The 18,865-nt window shown below is 39.4% G+C and overlaps 1 protein-coding gene across 6 annotated transcripts in view; it reads right to left on the reverse strand.

Moving 5' to 3' along the window:
• Nucleotides 1–18,865, reverse strand: part of fstl5 (follistatin-like 5) — a 206,337-nt gene that overhangs the window by 84,592 nt on the left and 102,880 nt on the right. For all 6 annotated transcript variants that reach the window (XM_038699665.1, XM_038699666.1, XM_038699663.1 and 3 more), the window contains 2 exons: nt 15,255–15,451; nt 8,874–8,994 (listed from right to left, as the gene is read on the reverse strand). In XM_038699665.1, coding sequence (XP_038555593.1) covers nt 8,874–8,994; nt 15,255–15,451 — 318 coding nt within the window. The remainder of the gene's footprint in view (nt 1–8,873; nt 8,995–15,254; nt 15,452–18,865) is intronic.

Raw genomic sequence — 18,865 nt, forward strand, 5'->3', positions numbered from 1 at the left:
TAACAGCAGCCTCATAAATAAAAATAACCGCAGAGGTCGGTAATAACGCTGTAATAATGCTATGCAATGTTAGCTACATTTATATGAAGTAAATAGCTGCATTTAATTACTACCTACTACTTCGGATTGTTACAAATATTTTGCTTTAAAAGTACCAAATAGTCAAACAGTGAGAAAAATACATCTGTATCCTATTCGTTTTACAATCGCATCATAGCCTCATAATCGTAATGAGGTACCTAGAAATTCCCAACCTTGAGGTGATGCATCGTGACGCATCGAGGAATCAAATCGAAGACCTGATAATCATAATCGAATCGTGTGACCAGTGAAGGTGCACACCCCTAGTTTATACATGAAAGAGGTCTACTATCCAAATCATTTACAAAATGAAAATATCGGCTCATAAATCGGCTCTTTCACTTTAATATTGGCATCACCCCCCAAAAACCCATACCGGTCAGGCTCTACTCTAAATGCAATTGCATAGACCTACAACCAATCACAGCAATGAAACGTGTGATTTAGCGCAGATGATGTAGCATGACAGAAGTTGGGGCGGCGCTTGGTCCGTTTTTAAACAGGAAAGAAATGGCGCCCTAGTCATAAAGTTTCTCAAATTATAGGTAAACAGTGAAACAAATAAATATATTTGCAAAATTGTAAATGTGTTTCTGAAAACAATTAAGGCTGGAAACAGGCAACAGTATCTTGATTCATATTTGATCAACGCTGCCAAGTTTGACAGTTTGATATGAGTTTTGTGAGCCTGGTGCATTGCGCTGGACGAGGCTGTCAATGGGAGACAGGCCCAGACTCATACTTAATTCAGCTTAGAAAACTATCTCACCGCGGGGTCCATTTTTATCCATTTATCCAGAAGAATGCATTTAACTTTTTAAGTTTCTCACCAGTCCCTCATGAATATAACAGGTATATAACAAGGCGTCTAGCCTCAGCAGAAATCAAAAAGCTGTATCTCCGGGCTGTGTGTCAGGAGGAGTCAGGGTTCAGATCAATATCTTGGCACCCAAGAAACAACAAGCACGAGTGAGATATGTCACACAGTGCAGCACAAATAGTATCACCACTCTACTTGACAGAAAAGTACAATTAAGGTCATTAATCTGAATTAAAAAATAATGTGTCCTGAATGAATAAACATTCTATCCAAAACACTTTATATAGTTGACAGATCCACTGTAGCCCTCACAGTGGGACAACTACTGTTGCTGTTGTCTGAATGTAGCCACTCTAAGGAATAAGGCACTTTCACATGTGTTAAAAAAACAAAGTACACTGCAAGTCTCGTATGCATGAACATAAGAAGTGGTTTTGTTTAGGATGAGATTCAAGCAAAAAAACGGCCTGAGGCATTCAAAAAATGGCATTCAGACAGAGGATTCTTTCCAAGCACTTTTACTTTCATTATCGTGTGTGAAGCAGCATGTCTAGACATTTAGAGAATGCATTTAGTAGGTGTACCCAAACTAATAACATTAAACCGTGTGCTGCACTGGCAAAGCACCCTGTTATTGTCCAGCCAACTTCAAAGGGCTTAAAAAGCACACTAGCACAAGAACACAGTCAGTCAGCCGTGTGTAGCAGCTTTTAAAACCTTCTTTCTGAATGCTACCCAACCCAGCTAATGCTAACTTATATACACTGTTCATTAACTATGGTGCCTGAATATGGTAGCGGAAATATATAATATACTCACTGGTAACCCAAACATCAAGAGTACTTGCAAGTAACATTAAGGATGAGATATTACTTGTGGCAAACTGTGACCATGTCCTTTTGCTAAGTTCCTTTCACTATGATCACAGAAGTTGACTGGTCTGCTACAGATGACAGACTTCCCTCCCAGCATTGACTGCACAAAAGTGGTTTCAATTACCTTGTTCTGACAGAGTGCACAGCTCCAGAAAACCAGGGAAAGGAGCACATGTAAACAAGTGTTTTTTGAGTGCACCTGTATCGTGCTTTCTGAACTAATACTGCACTTCTTTTCCATCCCTAAAATGTTTCATCCAGGTCATAGTTATCCAAGAAAGTTTAAAATCAAGAGTATCTTCAACCAAGTCCAGTTGCCCTTGTTTTTAACCTTCCTTGGTTTCCTCTCTTTGCAGCATTCAGACTTTGCAATTCATAGTCTGATGACTAGCTTGTTTACAAATGTTAAATTAGTTTATTTCTCATGTGCTTTGTTCTATCAATTGGTTGACTTGGGTTGGGTGGAATTAAAGGTGGGGTACGCAACTCTAATCCTAAGCAACACTACTTGACACAAGACACAGAGGAGCTCAGATGAAAAACCCAAGCGCCACATGGCAGCAACACGTGCAAGTCATGCTCTGGACACTATGCTGACAGACACAGCAAACCTTCTTGCCAGCATTCAAAAGTGACCAAAACATCAGCCAGGACACATAGGAACTGAGAAGTGGTCTGTGGTCACCACCTGCAGAACCACTCCTTTATTGGGGGTGTCTTGCTAATTGCCTATAATTTCCACCTGTTGTCTATTCTATTTGCACAACAGCATGTGAAATTGATTGTCAATCAGTGTTGCTTCCTAAGTGGACAGTTTGATTTCACAGCAGTGTATTTTTTTCACATAACTGGTGATATAACTTTCTTCTCTTTATACTCTTCAGACCTCTTCCTCTTTGGCTGTTTCTCAGCTATCTCTCCTTATTCACAGTGCCTGGAGTCCAGCACGTTCGAATGTGCCGCTGTATAGAACTTTCTCTCTCAGTGTCCCCCTCCCCAAATCACTCCTGCGCAAGAACACTTACACCATCACCACCTGTTGCTGATTTGGTGGTACGATGTTGTATGACAAGGTCCACACCACTTCCTTTGTTTTCCACTTACAGAGCAAGGGCTGGGAAGGAAAACCAGATTTTTTTCAGAGCACACGCACAAAACAGAGAGCTAGCAAACCATGATGAAATATTTACTGAATTTAACAAAAGGTGTACTGGATTACAATCACTTACCATCCCTTTAAAGACACTTTATGATAGATGACACCTTATCTGTTTACCCATGATGCACTAGGCCATCATTCACCAAATTATTCAACGATGGCAAGGGGCTGACAATCAGTAGAGTGGCAGACATATCTGTAACATCATCTAATTAAAAGACATCACTACTGCCAGACAGTTTCCTTACTGCTAGCTGAAGCAAATTGATTCTCAACCCCCTTCTAGTCTATGCAAAGAAGGAATGAATAATGCATGGACATTAAAGTCTTATCTTCTGCCCTGACAAACAACATTGCCACGCTTTGAATATTCCACAAAGGTGTGCAAAGGGTCCTTATTAGAAGACTAGTCAGACAGGTGCCGTTTTCATGGGAGTCATTCTGAATTTACTGCTGTTCGTTTCCAAGCTGCACCATAATTCTGGACACACTGGATCAACTGATTTACTTTATGACGGTGCTCCGTTTATGACAGCGCTTAAAGTATTTGCATATATTTTTATAGCTGCCACTCGCAGATTATATCAGCAATGAACTGAGGGGGAAAAAATACAATGCATTTTCACCTCAGGTACAGTGACCATGGTCTATGAGGTCAAATCAATACATATACAATACATTTCTCTCCATTTAGCCACTGCACTGCTGGTCTCCTTGCTATATCTGCAACATGTAATGTGTAACTGAAATACATGTTCAAGGCTATGACTCAAGTCATTATTGAAGATTCCTACAATTGCATTACATCAACAGCTGTGCACCTCATACTAAAAATAAGAGATGTAGTTCTCAGTGTGTTTCCTTCTGTAGCTATTTAATACCGTGTATGTGGAAGAACACCAACAGTAATAAAATAGATTGGCCAGGCTCAGTAAATCTGACTGATTAGTGTTTTTAGTTGATCTAATAAAACGTAATACTTCCCAATTAGTATTTATTTCCTAATGTGAATCTTATCCTTTAGATGATGTTAGATAATTATGGGAATCAGGGCACTGTACAAAATAGCGCCATGATCTGCTGTTGATGCATAAAAATCCCATGTTGATGAACATCCACCTTGCTGAGCTAGATGCTGAATCCCAGTTTGATGTGTCATGATGAACATTCCTTCAGCTTGCTTAACTGACCTACTTGACCTAATTGCTCCCCATTATGTGAAAGGACTGCTAGTACTGCTGAATTCTGAGTCTGCAACTCAATGCAGCTTTTGCACACTTTATGGAAAGTTCTTCAGTTTTCTTCGCTGACCGAGGTCTACAATGAATGGTGATAATCTTTGATAAATACAGGTCTCTGTGTTTCTTAAGGTTTGAGGTCTTTTTCACCATGACAGTGTCCTCTCCCTTGGTTAAATGAAAAGTGTTATATTGAAATTAGGTGATTTGAAATGTCCAATACAGTTGTTAGTCTGTGAAAGGTGAGTTTATGACCTTATAATCAGCCTCTTTTTCTCAGCTGCCTCACAGGCAAACTGAGGGCCTATCTTTGAAGCACCAAGGCATTTAGCACAATGAAGCTAGTTTAAAGATGAATAAAATGAAGAAGACGCCAGACGAGAACTACAATGACCTCTAAGTATGTAAAACACTCACTCATCAAAATTCAGTATTGGGTGAAGAGAGGTGAAATGGCTTCCACTCCAATAGTAGTCAAGTTGAGTTGTTGACAAAGACTCAACAACAACAGGGGACAAATTAAATGAAAAAACCTGAATAAAAGAGTGGAGAAACGATTCAAATGTAGATGCTTCGTGCACCAGAGCTCACCGAATGGTAAGTGAATTTGAAAATGACGTGAATAAAATACTACAGCATTTACAGTCACCAGATCTCAAACCACTTTCACACCTATAGAAGATTTTGGACCACCACAAAAGAAAACGCTCTCCATCACAACCTCCATAACACCATATGATATTGTATAAACTTTTATCAACCAAATCTACTTAGCGATAGGGATGAAACGATTACTTGTTTAATGGTAAACCATTGTAAAATCCCTGTCGGTTATTATTACCGTACACATTTTTATTACCATGATAACCAGGTACGGTTAACCGCGCTATTATAATCTCACGGCAAATACTGTCCAGCGTCTCCCAGAAGCAGGCGAGCATTCGCAGAATGCGACTTGTCAGAAGACAACGCTGCAGAGATTTTTCAGTCACTCTGAAGTCCGGTTGTATTTTAGTTCTTATGAGAGTGCTGAGGGAAACTTGATTGAAGAAAATGACCTTATAGTGTACGCAGGGTGAGTAACTTTTAGCTTTGGTTTGTCTCTCTTGCTAACAGCATGTAAACTGAAGCTCTCAGTGTTTGCTGCTCTTGTAAAAACGCTACATGTTGTTCTGTTGTTGTGTGCGTCGTGTGTTGGCAGAGTCTATTCGTCCACTGCACATGATAACACGTTATATACACTGCTCAAAAAAATAAAGGGAACACTTAAACAACACAATGTAACTCCAAGTCAATCACACTCCTGTGAAATCAAACTGTCCACTTAGGAAGCAACACTGATTGACAATCAATTTCACATGCTGTTGTGCAAATGGAATAGACAACAGGTGGAAATTATAGGCAATTAGCAAGACACTTCCTGCTGGCAGTGCTTTCATTCTAGTGGTAGCATGAAACGGAGTCTACAACACTCACAAGTGGCTCAGGTAGTGCAGCTCATCCAGGATGGCACATCAATGCGAGCTGTGGCAAGAAGGTTTGCTGTGTCTGTCAGCGTAGTGTCCAGAGCATGGAGGCGCTACCAGGAGACAGGCCAGTACATCAGGAGACGTGGAGGAGGCCGTAGGAGGGCAACAACCCAGCAGCAGGACCGCTACCTCCGCCTTTGTGCAAGGAGGAGCAGGAGGAGCACTGCCACAGCCCTGCAAAATGACCTCCAGCAAGTGCATGTGTCTGCTCAAACGGTCAGAAACAGACTCCATGAGGGTGGTATGAGGGTCCAACATCCACAGGTGGGGGTTGTGCTTACAGCCCAACACCGTGCAGGACATTTGGCATTTGCCAGAGAACACCAAAATTGGCAAATTCGCCACTGGCGCCCTGTGCTCTTCACAGATGAAAGCAGGTTCACACTGAGCACATGTGACAGACGTGACAGAGTCTGGAGACGCCGTGGAGAACGTTCTGCTGCCTGCAACATCCTCCAGCATGACCGGTTTGGCGGTGGGTCAGTAATGGTGCGGGGTGGCATTTCTTTGGGGGGCCGCACAGCCCTCCATGTGCTCGCCAGAGGTAGCCTGACTGCCATTAGGTACCGAGATGAGATCCTCAGACCCTTTGTGAGACCATATACTGGTGCGGTTGGCCCTGGGTTCCTCCTAATGCAAGACAATGCTAGACCTCATGTGGCTGGAGTGTGTCAGCAGTTCCTGCAAGAGGAAGGCATTGATGCTATGGACTGGCCCGCCCGTTCCCCAGACCTGAATCCAGTTGAGCACATCTGGGACAATCATGTCTCGCTCCATCCACCAACGCCACGTTGCACCGCAGACTGTCCAGGAGTTGGCGGATGCTTTAGTCCAGGTCTGGCAGATAGATCCCTCAGGAGACCATCCGCCACCTCATCAGGAGCATGCCCAGGCGTTGTAGGGAGGTCATACAGGCACGTGGAGGCCACACACACTACTGAGCCTCATTTTGACTTGTAGTGTGGTTTTCCACTTGGATTTTGAGTGTGACTCCAAATCCAGACCTCCATGGGTTGATAAATTTGATTTCCATTGATAATTTTTGTGTGATTTTGTTGTCAGCACATTTAACTATGTAAAGAAAGGAGTATTTAATGAGATTATTGTATTCATTCAGATCTAGGATGTGTTATTTTAGTGTTCCCTTTATTTTTTTGAGCAGTGTAGTTTAGTCAACCAACCAGCATATCTCGAAATGCTACAGGCTCCTCTGTATATCAGCTTTTGGCCTCATTGCAGTTACTATCACTGTGTTCTAAAGACTTATTTGTTTTCATGTAATTGTCCACGGGGTCATTTGCTGTTATTTTATTTTTTATGCAAACAAAACGGCAATTGTATTTGTAGTTTTCAATATAAAACTTGTTGAAATGGTTTCAGTATGTGTATCAGTACATTTTAATATTTTTTGGCACATTTTTACAATACCGTGATAATTTTGGTCACTATAATCGTGATATGAAATTTTCATACCGTTTCATCCCGACTTAGCGACGTCTGTAACAGTCTCTGATGTTATATGTCCTTTTGTTATATCTGGCTATATTTGTTTTTCTTTCCATCTGCTGTCCTTACGTCTCTCTTGCAAAGAGATTTTGATCTAAATAAATACCTCATTAAATATAGGTTGTAAATGTGGGAATATCTTGTGAAGGAATAGTGTTCATCCTTCCACTAAAAGGTCCACAGACTTGCGAGAAGCCCTGAAGATGTTGTGGAGCCTCGTGGGGCATGACTCTATACTGATTTTTCCTTTCATTTGTTACCGATCTTTAGTACCCAGCACATTATTATTATTATTATTATTACTACACACACACACACACACACACACACACACACACACACACGTAACCTGAATATATGAGCAATCCCCAGTCAAGAGATTGAGTAAATACCTTATGCAAGCTGTAATTTATATATTTGGTAATCTATCCATTGTTGTTAAATAACAATATTAAGAGGCACGTAAGGATAAAGAATGGAAAAGCAGAAGTAAAAGAGAGGAGTAAAATAGGTTAACAGAAACTCCACCAAAGAGGGGGAGATTTAACATTAAATATCCAATTTCTTTGTGAGAAGTTAAGCTGGAGCTTGCAAAAAAAAAAAGATCTGAAAACTGAAGAGGAAGTAGTTGGAGTTAGAGCAACTCAACTCTTCAAGGAAAAGCAGCTCTACCCACATTGACTGGGGTTACTTTCTTTTCGTGATTTGCCAGAAGGGGTTTGCTCCCACACATTCACGTATGATGTGGAGATTAGTAGACAAGATGAGACTCCTTCAGTTTGACATTTGCTCTCGTGACTTTGTCTGCTCCAAGAAATGCTTTAAATACAAAAGGGCTGATGAGATGAAGGTTGATTATGAATTCTCTTCCACTGCTAAATGTGTCAAGCCAGCCAAATGTCAGAGGATATTCTGTCAGAGGATATTGAGCTGACTGAAAATGTCAGACAGGGAGAAACCGTGAAAGAGAGAATGAAGAGGAAACAAAAGGAGGAAACTTGTGCACATGTGTTGGTGTGACTCCGTCATCATTATGTTGCCTAATGAGGGAGGATATGGTTTAAACTACTGTTTCGCAGTAAAGTAGTCTTGACTTGCTTCCTTTGGCACCATTTCCATGTTAAACACCTTTATCCATTTACCCAGGTGGACCAAAAAGTCAACGCAGCAATACTCTAGAGCTCAAAGTAAGTAAACCTTTGGTAAGATATCCAACACTACTCCAAGTTTATCACCATCATAACTTTGTAATGATCCATGTGTACCAAGAAAATGCAACAGAGATGTTAAGAACAAGTTAGCTGCTACTCAGATTTAAAAACTTAGAGCACACAAAGTTTATACATTTTTAGATAAATGGTTCCGTTTTTATTCTAATAAAAGCAGTAGGAAGAGAAGCATGTTCGTGAATATAATAAAGAATAAGGTTATGACCTTTCTATGTTTCTATGGTTTCAAGTTACCAGTTTAACCACAATTATTGCATTATTGTTCAAGTGAATTTTAATTAACCATTTTCTCAGATGATACAAAAGGAAAATATGGGCACAAAAACTGCTGCCGAAACCTTCCTTCAGGGACAGTGTTATAGTTTTTTAGCCTTGGAAAACCTGTAATGTGTTTTTCCAATGGCAAAACATTTCACTAAACTAACTTTGGACTCACCAAAAGCTGTGTAAAACTCTTCTTTTGTCAGGTGTTCATCATCATTCACGTCGTTGTACTTCAGCAGGTCAAACAATGTGCACTCTGAGACATCCTTGGACAGACCTTCTTGCTTGATGACCTTCAATGAGAATGCATTGATGTTCAGTTAAAGCAACTTGACGATACTTTTTGGTTCTTCATTTTTCCAACCCTGTCTCCTAGAAATTACAATTATGTACAACTAATCTGCAAAAGCAAATATATTTACGTATATTACTTTTTTAAATCAACATGAAGAGGATATGTTGTTAAATAACAAGCTTAAAAAATGTTGATACTAATTAGTGATATGCTCACTGACAATGCATTTCATTTTTTTTCAACCTAAATTCAATCTTACAATATAATACAGTTTATTAACAACTACAGCACTGGTAAGTCTTTTCATGGTTGTGTTTAGGCACTGACAGCCAATAGTGGACGAAGTACACAAATCGTGTACTTGTCACCCTAGCTAAATATTAATCCACTAAAAGTAGAAGTCTTCAATTTAAATTTAATTTCTACTTCAAACACAAAGTACAAAAGTACCTGCATTTAAAATACTTGTCGGGGGTTGCTGACATTGACAAACAGAATTTAAAAATACAGTAGGCAAACTTTCCTACTTATTGAACAATTGTATTCATTATAAACATGTTGCCATTTCCATAATAATTCAAATTACTCAGTTATATGTGTGTATTCAGAAAATGTGACAAAAGTAAAAGTATGTAAGCATAATCAGGAAAATATAATTAAAGTATTAGTAAGTACTAATTGCAGAAAGAAATTTCATTCCTTATACATTAATGTAAAAGCAGTTTTTTACAGTTGTAATTGTGGAGGGGGAGCTTAATCTATAAAGTAACTTGTAACTAAAGCTGTCAGATAAATGTAGCAAAGTATAAAGTACAATATCTCCCTCTGAGATGTAGTGGAGTAGAAGTAGAAAGCGACATGAAAAGAATATTCAAGGAAAGTACAAGTACCTCAAATTTTTACTCAAGTACAGTACTTGAGTAAATATACTTAATCACTGTCCACCACTGCTGACAGCACTTGGTTAACATTAGGGAAAGATCATGGTCTGTTCTTATACAGAAAAAATCCACAGGGATTGAAGCACAACAAACAACATGTTTCTTAACAAGAAACCAAAACCATGATCTTTTCATAATCTTAACCAGTGCTACTGTTGCCTAAACATAAACATGACCTCCACTGATATAGACAGGAGCGTGTGTCTTTGCCTCGTTTTTCCTAAAATTCAAGATCAGCTCCTTGGTTTTGATGATGTTGAGCAGTAGGTTGTTCTCATTTATGTAGAGCCCAATAAAACAGAATTAGTTTAAATATGGGGATTTTCATGTTTATTTCTTCTGTTTTGATGTTTGAAACCTCAATACAACAGTGTTGTTGACGTAAATGTAGTAATAATGTTGCTAAATGTTTGTGGTGAAATTTACAATAATAAAAGAAATGAACAAATCCTGCAACACCCTTGGCCCATCTTTAAGCATCCCAGGGTGCCAGAAAACACAGACCAAAACTATGAAGTATGATTTTGCCTGTCTGTAACACATACATATTAATATTGTGTTCAGTGTTGTGTCTGAACCTTGATGAAGACAGCTATGTGGAAGTGTTGAAGTGTATCCTAATACATTTTAAAAAGGTAAAACATTAACCTCTGAAACATAGCATTAAAAAGGTACAATGTGTAATTCCTTGCAACATGTCCGGACAAACTGGGAGGCAGTATTGTGCAAGAATTCCTTGATTAACTAATTGCAGCAATGACACTGTTGATTGTTAGACATGCATAATAAACCCTGGAATGTATAGCAAACTTTCCAAACATCCAAATTTGCCTCATCTTTTCTTTGACACTAACCAGGGGCTCTAAGTTACCTTAAACTTAGTCTTGCATAGCCAGACCTCTCTCCACAGTGCTGTTCCTTGTTTATATTCTGTTGATCATGTGAGTTTCATTTTTTGTATATGTTTTCAACCAAAATTCTGACCAAAACTTACACATTTTACCCTTAAATGGAATTACAAAAATAAAGTACTTAAGTACAGCACAGAGTAAATGTACTGTGTTTACTTACTTAATCAACAGTCTATAAAAAGTTTGGATATAACCTCAACATTGCGTGCCCAATGTAAACTTTGTGTTGACTGTCAAAGTTGATGAAACACACACACACAGCTGTCAGTTTACCATAGCCAAACTACGAGTCACTGAAGTTTTGTCACAATAGATGGCGAAAGGGCCCCAAACACTGTGCAGATCCTGCTAAAGCATGATACTATTCAACACCCTCTGCATGGTCCTGGCAGTAAAACATCCATCATACTACATCAGCTGTCAAAATGCTGATCACAAGGGACAGCTTTATACATCATCCCTCATCCATTGGATCAGTGTACTTCCCTTCCCAGAGAACTTACCCAAAATTTAGGAGTCACCTGTAATAGCATATCCTTAGTGTATCCTAAAAATAAATAACTGTGGCGCACACAACAAAACAGCTGCTTTTGTCTTCCGCATGTAAAATTATTTTATCTCCTCCGCAAAATGTCTTTCTTGTGGTCATTTTGTCATTTATAGTTGATCTTCATCTAAACCAAACCTGAGCTAGTGAGAAGTGATTACTTAAAATGCTATCAAGATTCCTCAGGAAGAACGGCATTACTCAACAATATTCTTGTCTCTCTGGTCATTCTTTCTGGCTTGGAGTAATCTAGATGGTCTTTGAGAGATTTGTTAGAGTGCTGCCGTTAGAGTTAAAGCATCAAAGCCTATTACTCCATCTCTTACATATTTCATGACATGACCTTGGCTTCTGCCCACAAACAAACTTTTGATTCATCTGGTTACTTCACATTTTCTGTTGTGAGTGACTATTCAACCACTTTAAAAGGAGGGCCACGGACATGTTCACTGATTTTCAGCAGACAATGTGAGCTAAATGAACCGAGACACATCAGTGACGGGATAACCAGCTGTAATGTTTATTGAGAATGCAGCTTCTGTGCATTTCAAATCAAAGCTTAATCTACACGGTTAGTCAGATAGAACACTTTTCTCCCAATTAGTAGTTACAATACATTTTTATGTTCTAATAACATTTTAGAGTAATTTCAGTAATTATAGCTGACCTATTCAGGTAGCACAGAAATTAGGGTTGGGCTGATAGAAGAGGCCATCGTCCATCGGCGATGGCTGACAGATGGGCGATGGTTGAGCAGGCACTGTGATTGTAAAACCCCGCCCCCCTCCGGCAAAAAAAATCTACATTTTTCACATTAAACCAGCAGGTTCACGCCTCTCTCTGTCCCCCCCCCCCCGCCCGTCTACTCCACTTTGTCCATCAGCAGTACGTTTTATAAAGTCTAACCCTAAAAGACACAGAACTCGTCTTTTTCCACATTTTTCCAACCGACAACACCCCCCCCCCCAACTACTATACTGCAGAACCTGTAGTCCTGTCGACAGACAGATGAAATTATTTTTGTCTTTAAGGAATTAGTATTTTCAAAGATTTGCTCTTTCATTATACATATTTTGGTCTATATGAGGACTTAATTTGCCATGATCTGAGTGTGAGCAGGGGTCGCAAGTTCAAAACGAGGAATCTTTCCAAAAGCTATGGCCTTGAAAATGTATTTTTTAATAGACAAAACAATGAAACAATGTCTCCTTAGCTGCATGTTACAAGTTTTTAAAAATACTTTTAAAAGTATATATTTTTTAAAAGACAATAACGACATAATCTTTGCCATCTTTATCCCTTATGTTTTTGTTGCATTGTGTTTTTTATTTTTGTAACAGTGTTACAACAACAAACATTCTTTTCACAACTTTTTTGCTAAAAGCTAATATTTCAGGCATTCTGTCTTGTGACAAATGATAGATTTGGGCAACGAAAAAATAAGATTGGATTTGCCATTTTAAAAGGGCACCCACAACTAAAAGGGCAGGGACAATTGCTCCCTGTGTCTCCTTTTATATTCAGACTAGCAAGTCAAGTAAGCCAGGGTGAGGGATTTCCCTCCTAGAATTTCCAATGAGATGAGAGAATGCACCAATGATAGGGCGCTTTAGGGCACGAGAGTGGCAGTCATGGTTTTGTACTTTAAACCGCGTATAAGAGTAATTTGTTTGTGCAGTGCTCTTTTTGAGGGCTTTTTACACCAAAATTCAATTTGCATAAATCTCTTGTCTTCTTTCATGTTTATCTTTTGTCAATAATGCAAAACTATGCAGTTCTAGGTCAAGCAACCGAGGTTAACAAAACATGCAGATTGCCCTGACGATGCCATGTAAAGCTGATGATACATGGGGCAACTTTTTGAGCAATGTTGCTGGGCAATCTTGCTGGTGGCAAGTCCGACTATGTTTTGAATGGATAGCAGCGGGGCGCAGTAGGTGGCACAGTGGTGGGGAATGGGATTACGGTAGTAATCTTTACTCATTACCATTGATGGCAACATTGCCCAGCACCATTGCTCTAAAAGTTGCTCCGTGTATCATCAGCATAAGTGAATCTGAACCTTAAAGTATTCTGTATATTTAAAACTTACATCTTTTGAAGAGAAAAGAAAACTCTTTTCCGAGCTATCAATTAATCTGAAATTACATTCTAAGAGAGCAGTTAATATATTAACACAAAAACTCATTAAAGACCCAATTCATAATAAGATTTGGCACCATTTTGTTGAGGCACTGTCAACTCACAACTGCCTTAGTTTTTTAAGTCATTTATCAGACTGATTGCTATTTTGTTCTGATAGTTATCGTGCAATTATTTATTAGGCAGAAATTTTGATGAAAGCATGCAGAAGCTCAAATGTTTTCTCAACATATTTAGGCTGCAGATGTGTGTAAAGTTTCCTGTCACTGCAGCAAAACAGGCCTGTAGTTTGGGTATGACCGAACAACGATATTATCCATAATCTTGAATTTGAAGCTGAAGGACATAAATAACCAACTTATTGAACTAATACAACTAAGTGTATCACAAAGACAGAGAGGGCCATGAATGTATGCATACAAAAAAACAACTGAAAAACCCACAAGGACCACCTGTAATCCACTGATATTTTTATTTCAAACTATTCCAGATATGCAGCCAACATTCACATATGTGTCAAGGATGAAAAGGGGAGGAGGGCTAAAAGCACCCCCCTTGAGGAGCCCCTGAAAGGAGCTTCTCCATCTGGATGTTAATTATTACTGACTAGCTTGTGTCATTCAAACACCTAGGGAGAGGTGGAGTGGTACCGTTTGGGCAGGAATAAAATAAATGGCATCACCAAGAGGTTTCTGCCCACAGTAATATTAGGTTTTCAGGGCATGTTAAAATTCACATTCAGAGGATACTGACAATATTATTCCATAAAACACAGCACAACATGGTTTGTTGACTATGCATTTCAGTCACTAAGAATTGATTTCTCTCATGCCGGCACAGGGTGCCATATAAATGTAAAAAGATGTAAAAATATGTAAATAATATGAAAATATGAAAAAAAAATCACTATTCTTGTGGCATTTTTAGAAGCCTTGAAGTCAAAATACTCAAATATATTCAAATTAATCTAACAAGATGTTCCCCATCGGCCAATAGGGCACTGACAAAGCTAACCAAGGTGACCCCTGTACAGATGGGATATCCTGCTGGAGCCGCAGGAAACTGACCTAAGAACAGCATCTGATTTCATGATTCTGAAACCACCGCAGGTTGCTTACCCTTTCAATCATTTAAATATCTTTTATATTAAATCATTCCTCAGGTATTGGTAGACTTTATTTGTTATGCACAGAATATCTTTGTTCCTCATGGAAGCCACAAAAAGCTCTTTTTACAACCATCCCTCTTGGCAGCGCTGGTCAAAGGCTGCAGCCTCCCATGAGCACAAGGAGCCTTTGACCCACATTGCTTTTCAAAAGATTTACCTAGAGCTACCCACCACAGCTACCAGAGGGAAGGGTAAAAGGAGTAAAATGGACACAATTATGGCAGACATCAAGGCGCCTGAGCACACAGATGGTTTGTTAATCTGTAGTCTCCTTTTCGATGGTTATTTATGGGGTGTCTTGAAAATGAAAGTGCAGTTACAAAATGCTAAACAGCTTCTTTTTAGTGGGGAAAAACTGACAATTAAATGTCTCCTGTACTGAAATACATTTTCAAAAATCTCATAAGCTCAGTGTTTGCTTTAGTCAAGGTTAAGTTATTGCATTTTATTTTTATGAAAGTAATTAACTGAGTGAAGTATGTGTTGTTGTTTATTTAAAGTAGATCTCATATTGTGTATTAAAGCTCATCTTTTGTTCAATATCCTTACCTGTGAGAGTTCGCTGGCATCTATTTGACCATTGTTATCTGCATCAAAGCGTTTGAACATCATATCAACCAGTTGCTTCCTGGCAGCCATGCGGTCCGTGTGGGCCCCATGGATGTTAGACCCCACGTATCGTTTGTCATGCAAATCCAGAATCTTGGTTTTAAGCCGACGGTAGTCGCTCAGTCTGCAGTTATCGTCTGTGAAGGAAAATAAAGGTAGAAGCAGAATGGTTAGGAGAAGGAGGGAACATTTGTTTTGATTACACAATATTATCATTTAAATGTTATGGAGATGTCTAAAAACAGATATTTCATAAATACTTAAATTATTCCCAGGTGCTGAAAAAGGTGCATGATTAAAAACATTGAACTTATGATTCATAAAATTGGATCCAATGTTTGAAATCTCAGCCAATTAGTACCTGTGAAAACTAGAATCCCCCTGAAGACTCACATTATTAAACAATAAGCTACTGTTTATATTCAGCAAAACCCAAATCTGAGCGTGTCTATGATTGTCTGCATCACAATAACAAATGCTAAGGATTATTTTCCCAAGGGGAGCACACGCAGTGACAGTCATGCAGCATTTCACTGCCTCACACTAAGAAAGCATCAACCCCGTCAACACAAAGAAACTGACGAACAAATCCATCACACAGGTGTCAAGAGCTAACCATGACAGCAACAGAAAACATGATGGTGTTGTATTTACAATCCGCCATCAAAGGCTCTAGATCAAAGAAGTCAACTACATGAAAAGGTTTAGCAGAGTAGAGTCAAGGAAAGAGAAAATAATGACTAGAACTAGCGTTTGACACATGTCATATCAACTTCTCATTGTTAGATCTGGAAGTGTTTCTCCTCTAATAACAGTTATATTAGCTGATGTCAACCAACCCACAAGAAAAACTTTGTTGTTCACTGAGATGCTTTTCAAATCCCCTGGGAGGAAGGTGACATCTCTGCCATATCAAATGGTGTAATCACCTACTTGGGAAAAATATGGAATAATAGCTGCTGCATGGAGTCTTCTGCGAGAAAAATGAACTTTATTGGGGATGATCAGGCGAGAACGATTTAGTCAGTGCAGTAATGAGATCTCCACTCAGTATAACTGGGTGCTGGCTGAGAGCTGATGACTAGTTAAGCGGAATCAGAGCGACCCCAGAAACCAATGACATGTCATTATTAGATGCATGGAATCTCATTCTTGTTTTTAAAATTCTTCCAGCATTTATTCAGCGAAACAACTTGAGCAATCAGCAAGAATTTAAATGAGATGCTTGTTGCAATCTTGACGTTAACCATCATTTGGGTATAAGAGGCTGAGAGACGTTCTTTTAACACTCTGTCAGTAAAATCAAAGGCCTTCCACAGAGGCTATCAAGTCATTTTCATTTCAATTCTGTGTGACCTTGTAAAGCCCCAAGGTGCAAATACTCTATTTTCTGGTATTGAAATATTTAGTATTGTGACTGAGAAAAGTGTGAGATGCAACAGTTATTAGTCTTTTTTGGTTTGTGGATCCAAAGGAAAAACCTGAATAAATGAGTGGAGAAACATGACAAATGCAAATGCTTCCACACAGGGCACGAGAGTTCACTGAATGGTTTGAATGTGAAAATGATGTGAATCATATGCTAAGATTTTGCAGTCACCAGCTCTCAATCCAGTATTACACCTACGGGAAATATTATATAAAAGCTTGTCTTTTCTACCAGCCACTGCAGATAGCAAACCAATGGAGAGTCTACTGAATTATACAATTTGCTTTGGCTGTTGAAACAGGGACAGTGGTTGGTGAATTCTTGGGAATGGTAGCAGCAAGGTTAATTCTTGCCCTGGAAACTGTCTCAGCTGTTTGCTGTTCAGGCTGCAGCATGCTGCATATCATGGGACAGGGTCTGTTTTGACAAGCATCAGTGCCAGAGAAGCTGCCTTGGTCACAAATGGCAGAATGAATAAAAGATAAATGGCTGCTGGCATAACCAGGGGATATGAAGGTCAGCAACGTCAAAGGAGCACTCACTGGCGCATGCCTGTACACAAACACTTGCACACACAGCTGTTACACACACACACACACACACACACACACGCACTTACATACAGTATCCACACCCCAAAGCATTCAAACAGTACATGTCTACACAGGGGAGTGTCAGCATCCATTAGACAATGACTACTATTATTGCTCTTACATTTACTGAGCCGATTTGCCTTAGTGAAAACAGGCCTTTAAGAAACTAGCAACAAAAAAAACAGAAGTTACTTGAAATTTTCAGTCCAATCCATTCAGTCGAATCGAGATCTACCGATTAGGGCTGTCACGATGAAGTCATTCCCCCAGCGGAGATTTGTTGTGGCTCAACAGCGAGGAATGTGGTATTACTGCCATTTTTGCAGCTTTATGGTCTAAGCGAGCAAGCTGCTGGGTGCTAGCTGCTAGTCAAAGTAAACAACATAGCCAAGCAAATTATTTCCTGTAGTTTGAGCGTGTCATTTCCACACAGCTATATCTTTACCTTCAACTGCCCTGTAGCAACGTTATAACTAAAGTTCCCCACAAAGCAACATGAAAACAGTTGCAGGCATCTAACAAACTACATAGGGGTCGGCGATATTACGATATTTGATCGTGAACGCTTAAAACGTCTCCATGATCTGCCTTTTCAGAAAGATCATTACTACTTGTGCTACAATGCACAATCAGTTTTAGTTCTATGGCTCATACACACAGTTGACAGCTGCTCTGTCAACATCGCAAGTCAGCTGCCTCGCTGCCTGGGCCTCATAAAATTAACATTTATGTTCCCCATGTCCCCCACCTGCTCTACCTCAACTATCTGGGATTTACGGAGTTTGCTGATGAACAGAAAGTGTTAGGCCTACTTGTTGCTAAAGTAACCGCTGACCGTGGCTAACTAGCTGCTGTTATATAATTAGCTCAGTTAGCATAGTGGTCATAGCTGAATCAGCCCGGACTGGGAACTCTGTGCACCAGGGGACTGTTTTGTGTTTAACGTTACACTTCTACTCAAGCACTGAAGGTCAGGATAACGTCAGTGAGCGGCGCCCCAGAACCGTAGCCAAGCGAGCAACGACACCGCGCTCAGCAGGCAAGATAAGGTAAGCACTGCATGTGTGTATATGTGAGTGAATGGTGAATGCAGATGTAGTGTAAAAGTGCTTTGAGTCGAAAAGACTAGAAAGGCACTATACAAATACGGAGCATTTACATGCCCATCAATATCTGCAACAAGTCCCTCCCTGTCTTTGTGTTTTTAAATATGCAGAAGCAAACAGCACATTCATGAGAAAATCAAATCAAAAAATGTATATTAATATCTTTAAAATGTTATAAGAACAAAATTAATCAGTTCTTGTTTAAATGAATCATTAGGCTACATTTTATTTGATTAATAAAGTATTTTTTTAAACTAATAACTTGCAAAATAGTCATAAAAAAACAGGAAAATCGTGAATCGTGATCCTGCCTCAAATAAACTGATATGATATTTTTGCCATATTGCCCACCCCTAATACTACGCTCGTTATTTAACGAGCTTCGCGTAAGGGTTAATGTTCACAGTTTCTCTCGACTGTCCC

The sequence above is a fragment of the Micropterus salmoides genome, unplaced genomic scaffold (assembly GCF_014851395.1).
Source record: "Micropterus salmoides isolate LMB-PRFRI ecotype aquatic unplaced genomic scaffold, ASM1485139v1 Ms_hic_scaffold_5, whole genome shotgun sequence".
Lineage (NCBI taxonomy): Eukaryota > Metazoa > Chordata > Actinopteri > Centrarchiformes > Centrarchidae > Micropterus > Micropterus salmoides.